This window comes from Strigops habroptila, chromosome 6 (genome assembly GCF_004027225.2).
Source record: "Strigops habroptila isolate Jane chromosome 6, bStrHab1.2.pri, whole genome shotgun sequence".
Lineage (NCBI taxonomy): Eukaryota > Metazoa > Chordata > Aves > Psittaciformes > Psittacidae > Strigops > Strigops habroptila.
Genome location: NC_044282.2, coordinates 70,353,048 through 70,370,979, shown reverse-complemented (window position 1 = coordinate 70,370,979; position 17,932 = coordinate 70,353,048). Strand labels below are relative to the sequence as shown.

At 47.4% G+C, this 17,932-nt stretch overlaps 2 protein-coding genes across 8 annotated transcripts in view; both read left to right on the top strand.

The window, feature by feature from the left end:
* PLCB4 (phospholipase C beta 4) overlaps positions 1 to 3,729 on the top strand; it is a 197,205-nt gene extending 193,476 nt beyond the window's left edge. For all 7 annotated transcript variants that reach the window (XM_030490897.2, XM_030490895.2, XM_030490896.2 and 4 more), the window contains one exon: positions 1,914 to 3,729. In XM_030490897.2, coding sequence (XP_030346757.1) covers positions 1,914 to 1,982 — 69 coding nt within the window. In that variant the 3' untranslated portion in view covers positions 1,983 to 3,729. The remainder of the gene's footprint in view (positions 1 to 1,913) is intronic.
* Positions 3,730 to 7,531: 3,802 nt separating this feature from the next.
* On the top strand, positions 7,532 to 17,907 carry LAMP5 (lysosomal associated membrane protein family member 5). Its single transcript, XM_030490838.1, has 6 exons — positions 7,532 to 7,964; positions 8,215 to 8,387; positions 8,589 to 8,720; positions 8,806 to 8,911; positions 10,307 to 10,495; positions 16,732 to 17,907. Exons 1-6 carry the CDS (start codon positions 7,925 to 7,927, stop codon positions 16,908 to 16,910), a joined length of 819 nt encoding a protein of 272 aa, XP_030346698.1. The 5' UTR covers positions 7,532 to 7,924; the 3' UTR covers positions 16,911 to 17,907.
* The last annotated feature ends 25 nt before the right edge of the window (positions 17,908 to 17,932 follow it).

The following is a 17,932-nucleotide window of genomic DNA, read 5'->3' as shown; positions in this document are numbered from 1 at the left end:
AATCTCAAGCATCTTGAAAGGAGAGTCCATTAGCTGCCACTCACTCCATGAATTCACTGTGGCTTCAACACTGCCTTCCAGAAGGCTTGTCCTCAAGTGAGTGCTTGCGTGTTCACAGTGCACTGCCTGAACCAGTCTCAGAGTAGCAAAAACAGGCATCCTGGTCCTATGCTAATGGGTTCTTTGAAGCCAGGTTCTCTCTAAACTAATTCTATACACCATACGTTGGCACGCAGAATATTTATAGGACACTTTGTGCCAGTAGTTAAGTCCCAAGCCTAAAACGTGAGATGTGTGAGTCACTAAGGAACAACCACAGGGTTTTGTTTTATCTGGAATTTCATTTCACACACAGGCAAAATCCAGCCAGCATTCCAGAAGAGATTGTACATATTGATTTATTTATTATGTTTCCATATTTTCATGTTAAAATTATTTCTTCATTACGTTCAAGCTTTTAACTCATTTAAATGGAGAGCGTTGATTAATTTTTAATCATATTTATGACGGTTGCTTTGCTATTATCATAATTACTTTTTTCCCCAAGATGATGATTATGAAAGTACAGGGCTAGATTTTTCAAGAAGGCACGTATATCACATCTGCACAAACCCACATTTACCTTGCAAAATGAATAGCTGTGCATCTCATTACTCTAGAACTACAGCTGACCATTTTCACATATACAAATATGTTTGCACATCAAGAATAGGTGACTCCTTAAGTAGGAGCTTGTAGAGCAAAGTTCCCTGTCTAAGCAACATTTACAAATTTTTGGGGAACATAGTTTCTGTAAATCAAGTCCGGTAACCATTCTCCCCTGCATGACAGATACAGAGCAGTTACACCAAAGGAAGTATTAGCTTGGTTTGCCTCTTCCTAAACCTGTTGTAATCCTCAGGAGCATGATTGTAAAGATGGATGGGTTTGCTTGCCCTCTGGGTCAAATTATTCAGAGTCCTTTGGGTTATGGATTTAAATCACTTCCCAGATTGAAAGCCCTCAGAGAAAAGGAAGAGATGCTGACTCCCAGTTCCTTTAAACTACAGAGTTGCAAACTGAAGTGCAACTTCTAATCTGTAACTGAGCCACAGGAGGAATAAGTGTGCGTGTGTGCGCATCTGTGAGAGAGAGGAGAGGAAGGGAATTAGAAAAACTCTCTCCAAGCAGGGGATTCCCAGGCCAGTTACTATTTATATACAGTGCTTAAACCCTGCTTGCGAAGCCCGAGGCATGCACAGTTTATACCGGGATCTGGCATGCATTCATTGCTGTATTTTGCACAATGCATTTGGATCTAGTTTCAGGTGGATTCAGTGTGTGTAATCCCATGGAGCATATCGCAGTCCTGAGGTGAAAACACCATGTCTGTAATCATAAGGATCTCCAGGCCAGATGGAGATTATTTTTTACAACTTATTATTCAAAATAAATATTACTAAGGGAAAATCTTACACTGATGGATTTTTGTCATTATTGTCTTTATGAAAGAAACCAGTCCCGATCATAGAGGAACTCTCCAAACACTTCATGACATAACACATTGCAGTACTCACACAGCAGCAGTGAAGCATATACATTCCCAAAGACATTTCCTATCAGGAGAAACAGTTGAATCAGCATCTGCCTAGTTTTTTCCACAAAATCGGAGCTTCTGCATTTTACTGTACTCCTTCAGAAAATCAACCCATGACTCTTGGAATAGGATCAAAACTGTTTCCCAAGAATTAGTAGACACAGGAATTACATCTGATTTTGAAAACAGAATGATGCTGGAGGGGTAAACATAATGTTATTACATATATCTTCAGTGTGTTTTGCCTGTATTTCATTCAGACACTATCATATAAAACGTACTTCATTTTGAACAAAAGGTCTAATGCAACGCTTCATGCGGTTATTTTGGATTGCAGGCAAAGGAGATGCAGCAGATGGTGAAGCTGGAAGCAGAGATGGATCGCAGGCCGGCAACAGTGGTCTAAAGCCTCAACAAGCAAATTGAAGTTGGAGAACACAGCATCCTTAAAATGAGAGCAAAATTCAAAATAGCATTGCTGAGACTGAAAAGTGGGCTTTTTTCCATTTTTTTACTCTTATTTTTTGGTTGGAGGGGCTGGTTTGGTTTTTGTTTTTAACATATAAAGTGTAGCTACGGACCACCATGTCTTAAGGTTTGCATTATGTCTTTTTTAACACTGGGCACTGAATTTTGTTTGTTGGATTTCCGTAAGAATTTCCTCTGTTCATAAAAACACTAATCAGAAGATGAAGACAGCTTTTTTTAAACCCAGTCCTGTATTCCTCCCTATTTCTCAACAGGCAGCCTGCCTGCATCAGAATTACACAATCAGAGCCTTGAAACACAACAAAGATTTTTACCATCATCTCAAATGGCAACAAAACTCTAATCAAGTCATGTTACTTACCATTTATGTTCTCATGTGTGATATGTTGTGTAGGAACCCCATGCTGCCATATCCTGACAAGCAACAACAACTCAGATGCTCGGCACCTGATGTCTTGGAGCCCGCTGAACTGGATCTTCCGCTACGTCAAACCATAATAACCAGTATAGTAGGGAGTTGAGTTTGAGCAATTTTAAACTCTTATTTCCAAGTATTTTTCAGGCAGCAGACAGCAGGCAGTTGAAAGTTAACTGCATATATTCAAAAGTACAGTATGTACAAAGTCATCGGCCAAGTTCATCAGCTGTAACAGGAACTTGACAGGGTATTTCTGCCGTCCAATGATGCCATTCACAAGTGCCATATCAACTCTTATCATGTCTGAAAGAAAATTATATCCTACAGTGGTTAGCATGAGGGAAATACAGTGTGTTAGTGCCAAAACTGATCAGTGCTCTAAGGAATTACGTATTAGGCACTTTAAGAAAAGTTTACATCCTACATCGCTTGTACAGAAATTGCATTTTGATCCTGTTGCTGCAGATCCCAGATACTACAGTTCATTGTAACTTAAAGGTTGTTTAAATGGCTTTTGGCAAAAAGTTTGTAACTGTGAAAATGTACAAAGTATTTATACACTTCAGAATCACAACATTGTAGAAAATCACATACATGTTGCCACGTGATAAAACTAGTAAACAGAAATGCTAAGAGTATGTTTGCATGTGATACCAATGCTACTAAGACTGTAATGCCTACTCTATGACCACAGTCATTCTACTAGCTGGTAAATACTGAATAAATGTATGGCACAGAATATTGTTTGATTAATTACAAAGACTTTTAGCATACCAAGGTCTCTATATATATGTGTGTATATTAATTACGTGGGCATTCTTGATACTTGTAGTAAAAGAAAAGTACATAACTAATTTAATTTTACACAGAAGTATTTATGCAGATTTTCAGAATTTCATATCAGGAATAACCTTTTTATGTCCATTAGCTATAAAAACAATTTGCTAATGTGTTAATTTGCATGTTTCCAGAGCTTGCTGTAGTTATATTGCAAAACAATGCATGTAAGCATTCTGCTTGGAATTTTGTCCATGCTGCCAATTGAAAGATGACTGCATGGAAAACTGGTAGTTTAGAACAAATCAGATTCCTGATTTCAATGTACTAAGCACCAATTACTTTGTTGTATATGCTTGTACAAACAAATTCTACATATTCCTATAAACAATGAAGAGAGATAATTATGTTATTGTCAGTCCTGAGATGAAACTTTCAACTTCTCTAATAAAAAACATGAAAATTCAAACCCTTTAGTTTTGCCTGCAGTGAATTGGAGGGTGGGGGTTGTTATTACTTGCAAATTTTCAGTAAGTTGTACTTCCTGTAAAAATGTGCATAGTGTAAATACATTTCTATCACAGCTTATTTAGTCAAAGGAGTCTTATTTCTTTTAAGTGACAGAAGAATTGTGCAGCATCGGTCCTCACAGCACTACAGAACTACTCGAGTACGGTGTAGCAGCACTACCTTGAGATGCAGCAGCCCGAGTACAGTGTAGCAGCACTACCTTGAGAATGCAACTGAGACAGGTCAGTCAAGTCTTTAGGTGTTTAAGGCAGGACTGGAACAAACTTGTGGTGCCTGTTCAGCATTTCCATTCTGATGCCAGGTCACCTTTAGAGGCACCTCCTGCTCCTTACAGTCCATGTTTTGCAGACAAGTTGTGTACTGGAAGCAGCTCTCCTTGCTCTCTAAGCTTGGCTTGGGTGCTGGAGGGAGCTGGGAGCAGCAGTGCTTTTGGAGCGTGCCAGACAGGATCCAGCATTTCAAACAAGGCAGTGATTTTATTTATTTATTAAAGTTAAAAGTGTCTTCTAAAACAGGGCTGGTGGAGAGAGTGCTGTGAGCTGGAATTTTATCCTGTTGCCTACCACAGTGGTTTCTAGCCAGTAAAAGGAGGAGCAAGTGACACCAGGTACGGAGGGAACCAGATAGTGAAGCATTGAACATTACTAGTTTTCTTAGGCTCACATACAGCCTGTTAACCGTTGTCCTACCTGTTAAAGGAATAACTGGAAACGGAGGGCTTGGGTGCAGCTCACATCCCTCCCTGAGTAAAATCAGACTTGCCTGTCTTAATTCCCTGGCCAGTATCTTACACATCAGGGAATATACTGGTTTTGGACAGCTAGAAAATACTGCCCACAGCTTCCTTTCGAGTCTGTGCTCACTGCTCAGCCAGGAGCAAGACATTTATCAAGTCAGAGAGAAAATGTGCTTCTGTGAAACCAGAGAGCTGGGAAGCATCAGCTTCCAGGCTCAGCTCCCAGAACTGTTACATACTTCATCCATTGACAATTTAGCATAAAATGCAGACAGTAATTTGAAATTGTGATGAATTTTGTCAGTTAAGTATTTTGAAATACTGTTTAAGTAGTATTTGATTCAAAAATTATTTGAGGTTTGGCCGCTAATGTAATGAGGTGAGAATTTCCATTGAGATGAAATAGGCTAATCAATTTGAACATTGATACTGAGTTAAAGCAGTTTAAAATGTCATTCCCTGCCGGGGTGATGGATTCCACTTCAGTGAAATTTCATCGAGGGAAGTGGCAGATTCTCCCTCTCTCTGTCTCTTCAGCTACATTCAGTATGGCTGTGATGGGGAGAGTCGTGATACCCTGGCCTCACAGGCAGCCTGCTCTTCTTTCACTCCCAGTAATTTGGGGGTTGGTCATTAGCTTGACTGCTTCAGGCTGGGGGGTCTGTTTAACCCCACCCCACTCGAGTGCAGTTAATCCACATTGCCAGAGACACAAATACCCCTCAGGGACAGATTTCCTTGCAGACTCCACATGCTGTTGTCCATGGGCTGCCTGCGAAACCAGCTGCCAGTGGCAAACACATCCCAGAGCCACTCAGCTGGAAAACTGCATGCTCCCTGCAAAGAGGCTGGTAAGAGTTACTGCTGTCTGGTATTTGGAGGTAGCAAGAGGGATTCAGCATTCAGAGGTATTTGGGCAGTCTCCACACCTTAGGCTGAGGCTGGTTCCAGGAGATCCAATCTGTGACCATAAGTTGGTCCTGGTCACAGATGGGGCCGCACTGGCTCCCTCAGGTGAGACCTTTGCACTTTGTCCATGTTTTGGGGCTTTCTTGGTGTTAGGAAGTCTTAGGCCTTTCCCTTTTTTGCCCTGGAGAGCAGGATAAACCACAGCTCTGCAGGCTGGAAGTGGGGATGGGCAGTGAAGCTGAAGGCTTTTTGGAGTGCCATGTGGCTGGCGGGTATGAGATGCTCGCTCCCAGCTGCTCCCTCTGTACCCTCCTACACAGGCTGGATGCAGGGGCAGCTGCTCAGGATCAAGTGTTTATTTGGAGTCTTAGAAAATACCTAGAAACCTCAAAAAATGTGGAAATAGGGGACTGAAGGAGGAAATAGAGGTTATTTAAAGACACTGAAATACCTGAGAAAGCCAGGCACCACAGAAATCATCTGGTGCAGTCAAAGAGCCTCATGTAGAAGATGCTATTTTTTCTCCTGTATATAGTAGATAGTCCCCTGAAACTATTGTCATAGGTTAATCCTGTATTACTGTTGACACAGGTCTGGCTCTATTTTGGGAGCAGGAGTCACTTTCTCATGAACAGGAGAGGAAATGGCTGGAACATAATATTTAGTATGTACAGCAAGCAGAAAAGGAATTTCAACACAATAGTTGCAAAAATCAATGTTCCTGTAGTATCTGGTTTTATTTCTGAAGAGCTCTTTCCCAACAAGACCTCCCTTTCTGCAGGTGTGTCCTGGCAGAGAAGGGCAGCTCCCCACAGTCCCAGCTCACCTGGGAATACCTTGCTTCACAAAACCCTGGACCATATCCTCCTTCCTGAGTAGAAATGCGAATGGCTAGTGAATCCGTATAACGCCACATATCGAACAGCTGCTGTCCCTTTGATTAAAAACCAGTACATCCTCAGAGAAGGGCTCCTGTTCCCGCTGCTCTCGGGACCGGTGTCGCTGCAAATACTGGGATGTGCTCTTCCTACCGGGGCGAGAGTGGCCACGCGTTAAAGGGCCGTAAAAGCTCCCGATCTGAGGCGGAAAAGAGATTTTAACGTCGCATCGCCCAGTGAAAGGGAAAGGTGAAACCCTGGGGGCGAGGCGGGGGATTCCGTATCCTGTCGGTGGTGCCTCCTGCCTCGCGGGACGGAGCGCTCGGGGCTGGGAGCACGATGCTCCTCCCGGAGACCCCTCCGCCGATAAGCTGAGGCGTCATTTCATACCCTCGCCCTCGGTTTTATGGGGAATAAAGGAGATTGCCCAGCCCGGGGCGGGCAGGGCGCAAGCAGCAACTCCCCCCCTGCCCTCTCCTCCCCATAGCCGGCAGGGAAGGGGTACGCTTTGCTTATATCCCCCCCGTGCTGCTTGCGTGCCCTATGCCCCGAGCCCGGAGCGACAGACCCAGCACAGCTCGCCCGTGAGCACCCCATAAAGCTCCGCATGGGCACGGCCTGTTCTGTCCTAATGCACTTCCTCGGTGCTGTCGGGGCCGCTCCTCTTGCAACGTGATGGTATCTTTTATGCTAAAGTTACGTTTTAGGGTATTTCACAATACGCGAAGAGCTCAGGTGTGTTGACGGCCGTTCGCAGGAGGGTGCCGAGTTCGCTTCTGACCTTGCCACACAAAAATAGCTGCACGTTTCTTTCTAAATTAACACACGAAGCAGCTGTTCGCCTTCACCGTAATTACTGACGCTCCGTGAGCAGCCGGCGCTGCACTAGATCACCCCTCCTCCATCCCGCCTGTCCCGGTTTACCCGGCCTTTTGCATCCTCGGCCGCACCGGCGCTGCCTGGGATAGCGGCTATCCCGCGGGAGCCGCACCGAAAGGGAGGAGGGTGGCAGGACCTGGGGTAGGCAAAGCCATGTGTCCCGGCCCGGTGTAGGGGCTCACCCCGGGGTGCAGCCCTGATCCGCTCCCTGCCCTGCCCGGGGTAGGGGCGGGCGCTCGGCGCGGTTCAGCCCCGCTCCAGGGACACGTCGGGGCGGCGCGGCTGGATCGGGGTCCCCCGGGTCCCTCCGCCGGGATCCCCGCGGGGAACCCCGAGAGCCCCTCGGCGGGGGTCGGCGGGGCCCCCGAAGCAGCAGCAGCAGGAGGAGGAGGAGGAGGGAATCCCTCCTCCCCGCCCTGCCGCCGCGTACGCCCCGTCCCTCGGCGTGGGCGCCTCCATCAGCTCCGCCGGCATCTCCCTCTTCCTCTTCTTCCTCCTCCTCCCCGCACACCCACACTCTTCCCCGTCCCTCCTCCCCGCCACTCCGCAGCAGAGTGCTTTAGTGCTTCGGTAGCTCCTGAGAAAGGAGGTGGTTCAGCTTTCTTTGTTATTATTATTCCTTCTTTTTTCCCTTCTAAAATTTCTATTTTTTTCCCCATTTCTTTCCTCCGGAGCGGACCCTTTCGGCAGAGTAGCACCAGCCGCGGGCACACCGGGGCCGAGCAGGGAGGATGGCCGGGGGGCGCCTCCCGGGGCTGCTCTTCCTCTTGCGTGAGTACCGCACCGGTGAATCGCGACACGGAGCCCTGTCGCGAAGAGAGCCGCTGGCGCTGAGACAAGACCCGGCGCTGCTAAAGCACCGGTCCTGCTTCACCGCCACCAGCTGCCCCATCTCCGCTGCCCGCTCTATCGCGACAGGGACTTCGTGTCGCGACTCCAGAGGGCTCGGGGAGGGTGTTAAGGGTCCGGCAGAGGCTTGGGCAAAAGGCCCACCTCTGAGCTCCTCTGTCTCTGCCCGCAGACGCCGCGGCTCGCCTGGCTGCCGAGCAAGAAGTTGAGAATCTCTCCGGGCTCTCCCCAAACCCCGAAAAGGACATTTTCGTGGTGCGGGAAAACCGGACGACGTGTCTCATGGCGGAATTCGCCGCCAAGTTCATCGTTCCCTACGACGTGTGGGCCAGCAACTATGTGGATGTGAGTGGGGTCGGGGCCGGGGGGACCGGGGCTCGGGGTCGGCGCGCTGCAGCCGCCGCACGTTGTCACGGCAGGAGCGGGGGGGGGGGGGGGGCCGCCGGTAGTTTTGGAAAGTCCTTTATCCCCTCTGAGGATACTCACCGGGGCTGGGGGGGGGGGATACCGGGGCCGCCCCCCCTGAGCCCCGCTCCCCGTCTACAGCTGATCACGGAACAAGCCGATATCCCGCTGTCGCGGGGCGCTGAGATGAAGGGCAAGTGTGGCACGAACGAGTCGGAGCTGGAGATCTCCTGGCTGGAGCAAGCGTACACCCTCAAACTCTTCTTCCTGAAGGTACGGGGGTCCCCCTTTCTGCACGCTGTGGGGCTGGGGGTGCAGGGCGGTATTGCCGGTGTCCTGACCGGCCCTGTCTCGGCAGGAGGGGCACAACACGTCCCGGGGGCCGGAGGCTTTCTGGAGGCTCAGCCGGATCCAGTTCATCTACGATACCAACGAGCGCACCTACTTCAAGGACGCCGTCAGCCGTAAGCGCCCCGGGGGGAAAGAGTTGAGAGCATATCCCGGGGGCTGGCGAGCGGGAACTGCTCGCCTAAATGCAGTTAAACAGGGGGGAAAGAAACCTCAAACCCGCCCGACAAAGCCGGGACCCGGCGCCGGTTTTAAACCGCGTGTTAATTTCTTTTTGTCACCCCTTTTTATTCTTGCTTCTTGTTTTTAATGCCCGCGGTTGCCGTGGGAGGCAGAGCCCGGTCTCTGCCCTTTTGCTGCCCCAGGCCCTCCCAGCGGGACCCAGGGATGCGGGAATGGGCAGTGGGGCAGGGGTATGCAGGGAAAACTCATCTCCTTTCCTGCAGGAGATGTTTTTTAAGGTTATTCATCTCCTCCTGATGATGGCTGAATAGGTGGGAAAGCAGCAGCGGTTTCCCAAGGTAGCGATGAGATCGACATAAATATCCATACCCCTACATGCCTCCACACCCACCAGCCTCCTCTTTTTCTCCATGGGTTTCCTTTCTTTTGGCTTTCATTTAGGTTTTATTCCATTTCTGCTCAGAAATGAGTTGCCTTGTATTGGACATTGACATTTTTGAGTCGTTCTTCCTCAAGATTTTCCAGCTCCAGTGCGTGGTGCATTAAGAGTTTGTGGCATTAGACACACCAGATGCTGAGTTATTTTTCCCACTGGTGTTTCTACTGTTTGTGTCCCCAAAACATGGTGGTGGCCATGCCTCATCAGCCTCTGCAAATGCAAAACACTGATTGTCTTTCTGTGCTGCTGGAGGGGAACAAAGGGCTGCGGAAGAGTGGGAGGCGGAAGGCATCCCTCATTCCCTCTACTGAGCCGCATTCGGCCCTCGTTTATAAAACAAGCCTGATATGATGGGAAAATATTTTCTCGTAATCTATACTTGGGTGAAATGGTCATGCCGTGTTTCAGCAAAGGTGTAATGGCCTGTTTTGCTTTGTAGTGAGGTTCCCAAATTGCACTGCTCCTTCCCAGCCGCATTCAGAGCCCAAGTACAGCTGCAGGAATTGCTGTTTCCCAAATGTACAGAATGTAAGCGTAGCCCAAGGCTGAAACCTGCAGATACATCAATAGAAACCATTCTTCTGACTTTATGGACTTCAGGTCCTGTGACAGGAGCACAGCTGGCAGCAGCAGGACTGCATACCACAGCCATCCACTCCTGCTTTGGGCAGGCAACCCCAGTGTGGGATCTGCCCTGGTTATGGGGGGTGTCAAGCCGAAAGTGCTGCTTTAGGAACAGAAAACGCTGCTTTAGGAGCAGCGAAGCGTGCGGCCACTGCATTGCACCCCTCTGTGTGTTCTTGCTTTCGAGTCACTGGCTGTGTTAATGAAGTGACACTGGTCCACCAGAGGCAGGACCTGATCTGTGCTGTTTCTGCCCCTTGGCCAGCTGGGAAGCACACGGCCAGCTCGCACCGGCTCTCTGCCCTGGTCACCCCGGCTGGGAAGTCCTATGAGTGCCAGGCGCAGCAGACCATCTCCCTCATCTCCAGCGACCACCAGAAGTCTGTGCAGCTCTTGCTGTCGGAAGTGCGCCTCCAGCCCTTCGATATCACTGCGGATTTTGTCTTCAGCGAAGGTAAGGTGCAGGGTGAAGGCATGTCCTGCATCCTTCAGATGCTGACACTGCCATGGCCTTTGGAGGTGTCGCAATGGACTGCAGGAATTTGGGTCCCACCTTTATCAGAGCATGTTTTCCTCCTTCCAGCAGGTTTGCCTGTGCTCCCTGCAGTCTTTCCAACCCATTCCTTGCCTCCGTGGTTCCCTAAAAGCCTTTACAAATTCTGCTATTTGGTCAGAACACAGGCTGTTGTTGCACGTACATTGGCTTCTGTAAGCGCTCATCTAGCTAGGTTGCCAGCAAGCCCTAGAACTACCTGATCCCTAGGGAGCCCTGCAAGGCTTCGGTGGTTCCTCTGCAGCAAAGAGCAGCTTTGATACAGCTCCGGGGGCTTTGTAGGGCCACTGCAGACAGAGGAAAGCTTGGGGCTGGGGTGGCAGGAGATAACTTGGGATGCATGTTGCTGGCTTCAGTTTGATTTAATATGCATTGCAAGGGTGAAGGAAGCCTGACAGGGACTTCAGTGCAGTGCCTCGTGTGCCAAGCACACAGGATGCTGTTCCTCTTCTTGGGTTTCTTTAGCATTAATTATGGATAAATAGAATGTGAGTTAACATGTGCTTGTTTGCATTGAAGGGTTGTACTGAAATCAGTAGTAATGCTGCCATGGGGCAGAATTCCTGCAGATTTTGCTTTCCTTTATCCTGAGGAACCCGTGGTGCTCCTCTTCCATTAGGTTGAATGAGGGAGTGCAGACATGCTCACCTGAATTAGGGCTTTGAGACTAGTCCCCTTTTGATAGTGCCATCTTAACAAATTAGTTAACTCCATTATTGAAACAAGATACAAATAAAATGTGTAATAGCCAAATCTTTGAATAACAAGCTGGAAAACGGTGGTGTTATTTTCAAGCTTAGCATTAAGAACGTGGGGCTTTATTATTTTGCATGTGGGAAATCTTTTTAGAGCACAATAAAACCCCGGCACTGACTATAGAGCTGAGCACTTATGCTCATGACTCGCATTCCTCTCCCTAACTGATGTAGTAAATACATGCTATTACGTACTCTGGCTCTGCCAGAGCTCTGCGTGGCTGAATTACTCATTGCAAGGCCAGTGTAGTACAGAGTAGGTTTTATCCGTGGGCACAAATAGGTTTGGGTTTTGCTTCATGTTGAAGTAGTACCACATTTTGCAAAGGTTATGGGGAGAAAAAGGTAGAATTTAATAGTTTTCTATTTTTTTTTTTCATTGACACATCTTCATTCTCTCCCTCCTCCTGTGGATCCAGGCTTCCTGCACTCAGGGTTGGGTTGGAATATGACAAAAGCATATTTAAAATACGCAAGTCTGGACTCAGCTTTAGCTGCTGTGTCTCTGTGATACCAAACTTGTCAAGTCTGAGAGCTCACCTGCCTTGCATGACATGCTCTTTAATATCAAGCAGTGATTTATTTATTTATTTTCATTCTTTTATTGTAGGTTCGGGGGTTTTTTTTGTCTATGTTGGGTTTTTTTTCCTCCAGGACACAAAGAGACCCTGGTGGTTTTAATAATTCCAATGTGCAGGGAATTCCTCCTCCCAAGGAAAGCCGGGTTTCTCTCTTTGTCAGTCTTTCTATTTTCGTCGTCTTTGTTGCTTGTTATTCAGTTTTTTGTGGAATTCCCTGGAAGTTAAACAGCAAAGAGCACCTGGAGAGGATGGTTTGAGATGCCCAAGAGGTCCTTTACCAATGAAGCTTCACACGGGGCTCTGCTGCTGCTCCCCGCCAGCCCTGCAGACCTGCGTGTCCTTGGCACTCGCATGGCAGAACATGATCCTTTGTGGGGTCTGGGAAACGCTGCCAATCTTAAATTACAGTAATTAGCAGTCTCCTTTTTGGTTCATTAATTCCCCATTAGGTAAAATTCCTATTAATTATGAACAAGCTATGGAACACTTTAAAACAGTTTAGAATAGAGAAAGGGACCTGCTTGAGCAGAAGAATCACCGCAACGCAGGAGGGTCAGGGTCCTTTTGCCAACAAGAAATGAGGGGAAAGGTTTGTCATTAGTCCTGACACTGTCCTGTCTGGGGTAGGTTGAAAACCTTGTAGGGAGTGATTGGATTGCTTTGATTTTTCTGAATGCTTAAACTCATGTGCTAGATTATCCTTTTTCTTAAGACACTGCTTCCAACCCTCACAAATACATACACACATATAAAACATAAATAGATGTATTTACCTTTTTCCATACAGAAGCAGCAGAATGGTTTTGGTTTTCATTCAGAGCTTAGGAAATTTTATTTTTTAAATAGAGAAAATGTATGTACATTTTTCATGTTTAAAGATCAGTAAAAAGAGAGGTGGATCAAGAGGGTGTGAGGAGACCATTTAAACTGGCAAAAGAGCCTCTCAGAAATGATGAGCTTATCAAAATAACACAAAATACTAACACAAAGGGATACAAAGGCAAGAATGAGGAACCAGGATCCTGGGATCATCTCCTTCTGAGCCACCCCAAACAGGGGCCACAGTTTCTCAAAGGTCCTTAGCACCAAGTAGCTCCTCTCTGCAAGGTGGGCAGCCACGCTTTAAAAGCCACCCAGTCTATTTCTTATTTATTTATTTATGAAGCTAATCAGTTATAAATGCCTACCTCAAAACCTCAAAAATCCACTCTGTGATGCCATACACAACTGAGCTCTGTTTTTCCATCCCTTCCAACAGCCCCTGCACCAATCCTCAAGCTCAGGCTTGTGGTCCTGACTGCGGGAAACCGCTGATTTTCTTGCTGTGCTGTTATTTGTTCTGCAGAGGGATGCTGAAACAAGAAAATGGGCCTGTTTTTGTTAGGTGGTTTCGTAGCCTAGTACTGAATTGGATGAACACTCACCATAGAAACCGTGGTGGTACGTGAGCCTAGGTGCTGCCGGTGCTGGAGGAAGCACAGCACAAAAGAACAATGGGGAACGTACCTAAATGTCTCCTTTGTATCTGCCTGAAGTCTTTGTTTGACAGGGCAGGGATTGGGTTTGTGGGGTGACCCCAGCAGGTTTGGGATGCAGCAAAACTCCTGGAATCACCTGAACTTCTCACATAGTTTAGAATTGCCAAGGATGTTTTTGCTTTCCTGGACTGAGGGTAAAACCCAGCGATTTGGGAAATGCTGAGATCCCTGGGACCTGAAGCAAAATACTCAGGGAAATTGGATGGAAAGGGCTGTTTTCCTGCAGAAGGCATTGATTTAAAATACAGAGCCGTTCTCAGTGCGGTGCTGTGTCATTTGTTGTGCATCAACCAGCCAATCTGCCTGCACTGTGCTTGACGGGCTTAAATCTGTGTCTGCTGAGGGCTTTCTGCAAACCCTTCTCCCCTCCTGCTTCCCCTTGGCATTTCCCTTTGCTGCCTCCCCACAGTGTAGTGGACCTCAGTGCCTATGCAACATTTCAAACTTTTGGGGTGAAAAATGCTGTATAGGTGTTATAAATGTGAAAGTATTTTTATTTTCTGTAAAATGATGTGCTTTAATGTTAAAATACAAAATTCATCCTCCTAACAGTCAGCACCAGGAGAGACTTTGTTCTGCTGCAGATGTTAGTGCTTAGCACTTGCCTGTGCCTCCATTCCCATTCCCTCTATGCTTTCCAAAGAGCCCTGACTTTGGTGTTCTGCTCCAAAAGGAGAACATGGATGTGTCTGGTGGGGAGAAGGTGTTGGTAAGGCAGGAGGTGGCTGCTCTGTGAGGCTACAGAGTGCTTTCTGCACAGGGAGGTGCTGCTGGGTCCAGCTGGGGAGAGCACCATGGTTTGTGGGTTTGCTGCTGCTGGAGATCATGAGCTTTGCTTTGCTTTGCTTTGCTTTCTCTTCTTTCTGTTGGCTTTTGCTTTTAATCCTCTTTATAAAGTGTCAGGATAAAGAACTATCTGCCTTGGCTGCTTGCAGGAATTGACACCTTTTTGAGCTGTGACTCAGGCACTTAAATACAGCCGTGGCTTTATGTGGGCACCAGCGCTTTGGCCATGTCCTCTGGTGCATTTCATGCTCTGCAGCCAGTTTGCTTTGGCAAAAGCTGGGAATTCCAATGATGCAAGCAGGTGCTTTAGAGTTGGGTTAGTCCTCTGCAGTGCAGCACTGGTGCTTTTAGCTTTGCTGCCTTCACTGCCTTCAGACCCCTGTGTTAACCCCATTCTCCTGCAGTACAGCGTTGTTCTTGTGTAAGGAAAAGTGCACAGCAAACCTGTCATGTGTGAGCACAGGGGGATGCCCTCAGGCAGGGTTGCACCAGCCTTGTTTCAGTTTTCTGTGGGGTTTAAGCTAAACTGCTTTAAAAGCAAAAATCAGTGCCCATGGGAGGAGATTGTAGCGGCTGGACTGAAACTCTGCTAGTTGCCACATCAGCACACCCCCGTCCACCCGGCTGTCTGCAGCCACATGGTGAGTGCACAGGAGCTCCTCTAGCATGGATCCTTCCTATAGGAAGGGTACTGCTTTGTACCAGTGTGTGGGGCTGGGGGTTCAGAGCATCCCAGCCCTGTGGCACTGCTTTGTGCGTGGCTTTTCCCGCAGGCGGGTCTGGGAATGCCAACCTGCTGCCGTGCCTCCGCCTTGGCACCGTGAGTCTGGTCAGGCCTCAGCATCCTAAACTGGGAAGAATCTCATAAAGCTCTAGAACACCAATTGTGGGAGCTAAATAATAACCAGGATTTCTTTTTTCCCCTTTCTCCTTAATACAAACAAAGAAAACCCCTGCATTGCAGCATTGCTGAATTGCCTGTAACACAGTCCTGGTGATTAATCACTCCTCTGGTGAAACAGTGAGCAACTGGAGCCGAAAAGGACATAGCTTTTGTTAGACTACATTTCACTTTGGCTTTGTTTGTTTCACTTCATTTACAGCTTGAAGCATTTCCTGATGGCATCGCTGCAAGCCTGGTGCTGGGAAGAGGTGATGGAGCTCCCAGAGGTGCTGGCACTGCTGGAGATGGGTCCCTGCTGTCACCTCCTGCCCGGGCTGTGGGGGTCTTTGGGTTTTTCCTGCTCTTTGCCTCATGCCATTAGGTTTGCAGAGCATTTGCCATTCATGGTTATCACAGATCTCTGCGTCTTGCAATCAGCTGCCTGGGGATCCCATCTGGATTGTCTTTAGTGATGGAGGAATTAATGGTGCCCTTTGTATCTGCTTGTCTAACATGCAGCCTTTTATTTCTCCACTGTTGTTTTGAAAAGTAATTGCTGGTTTTATTGTTTTCAGCACAATTCTGTGAAGGTGATGATCCAGGGCCCAGAGCATTGTCCCTCCTGAACCCATAACCTTTTTAACCTCTTTCTTTTTTCCCAGAGTTGCCATTTTACTTCTTTTTGGCTTGGCAGCATCAGTTCTGCCTGCCTATAAGCACAGATCAACATCAGTCCCTGGGGAAAACAGTAAATCATGATCCTGTCATTCAGGCCTGCTGTAGACCCTGGAAGTAGAAGGGAGTTGAACCAGGATCACCAGCATAGCATGTTTCCTAACCTTGGTGGCCTCTGCAAGCTAAATAGAAAAGGGTTTTCCCATTGTAGCTGGTTATTATTATGCTCTAGTGGTTTATTAGACTCTGATGGGGACTCATAGGCCAGAGGCAAAAACACTGGGGAGGCTCATGTTGCTTCTGCTCCAGTGCTGGTAAACTCCCTGTGGAGAGCTCAGAGAAGAGGTGGGAAGATGCTGTTGGATCTTGGTCAACTTGCAGATAAAGGAGGAGAATCTTTTAGCCATGAGCAGAGTAAGTCTGATGCAGGATTGAAGACTTTCTGATGTTGAAGTCTTGTGATGTAACACTTGTAGACTCAATGACTTGATAAACAAAGCAAATCTTCAGCCACAGTCAGGGAACTTGTACTTTCGCTGCCCCATTCCCAAGAAGGCCATTGCTGTACTGGTGTGCCAGAGAGGCCTGAAGATGAGCTTATGGACATGAAAGTGTGTTTTCCCACTGCGTTGGTTGGCTTGATAGATGTTACCTCTCCCTGACAGATGTTAACTCTCCCTCCAAACCCCACGCTGTGACTGTGATTTCACTTTCCTCCAAAGCAATTGACTTTCCTCCCAGGACTCCTGTGACAGTTGCTGTCTTTCCGTGCTGCTGGGGCTGCTTTTGCTGCACAGGGACCCCTGGTGTGGAGCCGTGACTCCGGAGAGGTTGGTTCGTTACCGCAGCAGGAGTTCAGATGTGCAATGTCTCATCCATTTCTCTCTTTGTCTCTTTCCTTTATTTTCTCTCTCCGCAGAACACAAGTGCCCGGTGGACCAGAGGGAGCAGTTAGAAGAAACCCTGCCTCTGATTCTGGGCCTGATTCTGGGCTTGGTGATCGTGATAACCCTCTGCGTTTACCACATCCACCACAAGCTGACAGCCAACCAAGTGCAAATCCCTCGGGACAGATCTCAGTACAAACACATGGGATAGGGGACAGGACCAAGCAGCCCAAGTATTTATCAGGTAGAAAAAGCAAAAGCACTTTTTTCTATGGGTGAAGAAAGGTTATGGGGGGGCAAGAGATGGTATTCACAACACCTAATGGGGAGTATTCCATGGAGAGACACAAGCAAAGGTTGGGCTTTAATATAGTCAGTGCAGAGACACAGCTGTCTCTGTAAGAAAACTCAGAGCATCTGATATTAGGAGTCTGTCTGTGGCAGTAGGTGGTATGAATACCTTCTTAAGCAGCTGGGCTGATCATCTGGAAACAGAAACGCTTCACATGTCCAAGTCTAACACTGGGGGCAAAGCTATTGCTTCGTTCTTTTCCTTTATTTACTTCCTCCCTCTCAAGAGACTCTTCCCTCCCCACCACTGCTCTTGGCAGCGTTCAGCCCTCTGTTCATGTCTGTGCATGGAGCAGGGCTGGGGGACCGAGCCATTGCACAGACTTCATTAAGGTCCTGTGATGAAAGGCCTCAAACCACACTCCTGGAGTTTGCACTCATGTTAAGGAGAACATGAAGGCAACACGGGTGTGCTTTGAAAACAGTAAAGGCCAGAACCTCAGGGTGGTATCAACTGGAGTAACTCTACCTGAGGAGCTGACCCCACACGTGATGCTGAGTAAAGAAAGTTTGGTTTTGCTTCTTGAGCCACATCTGAACTAACCTTGAAAATAGTAACAAAGTATTGAAACACAAGTTATCAAGTGCCGTGCTGCTGCAAGTCAACCGAGAACTGCTTCTGGCTGGACATCCTGCACGTATTGTGATTGTGGTTGAGATGTTACATTGCTACCTGCAACCGGGGTTTTCACAACGAAACAAACAACATGAGATTAAACCAGAGATGTTAAAGTTACTATGCAGATTATTCAGGTATAATCTAATGTAACAGAAACAGAAATATAAGGGAACCCTTGAAATCTATCCTTAAATGTAGACAATTTTTAAACTTAATTAAAACATGTATATATATGATACTTGATTTGCCTTCTTATTTTGAAA

Bases quoted from the DNA above. Each gene is read 5' to 3' on its own strand.
- LAMP5 (XM_030490838.1), top strand. From the start codon at position 7,925: ATGGCCGGGGGGCGCCTCCCGGGGCTGCTCTTCCTCTTGC. The intron at 8,721-8,805 runs GTACGGGGGTCC...CTGTCTCGGCAG, and splicing joins TCAAACTCTTCTTCCTGAAG to GAGGGGCACAACACGTCCCG. The intron at 10,496-16,731 runs GTAAGGTGCAGG...CTCTCTCCGCAG, and splicing joins GGATTTTGTCTTCAGCGAAG to AACACAAGTGCCCGGTGGAC.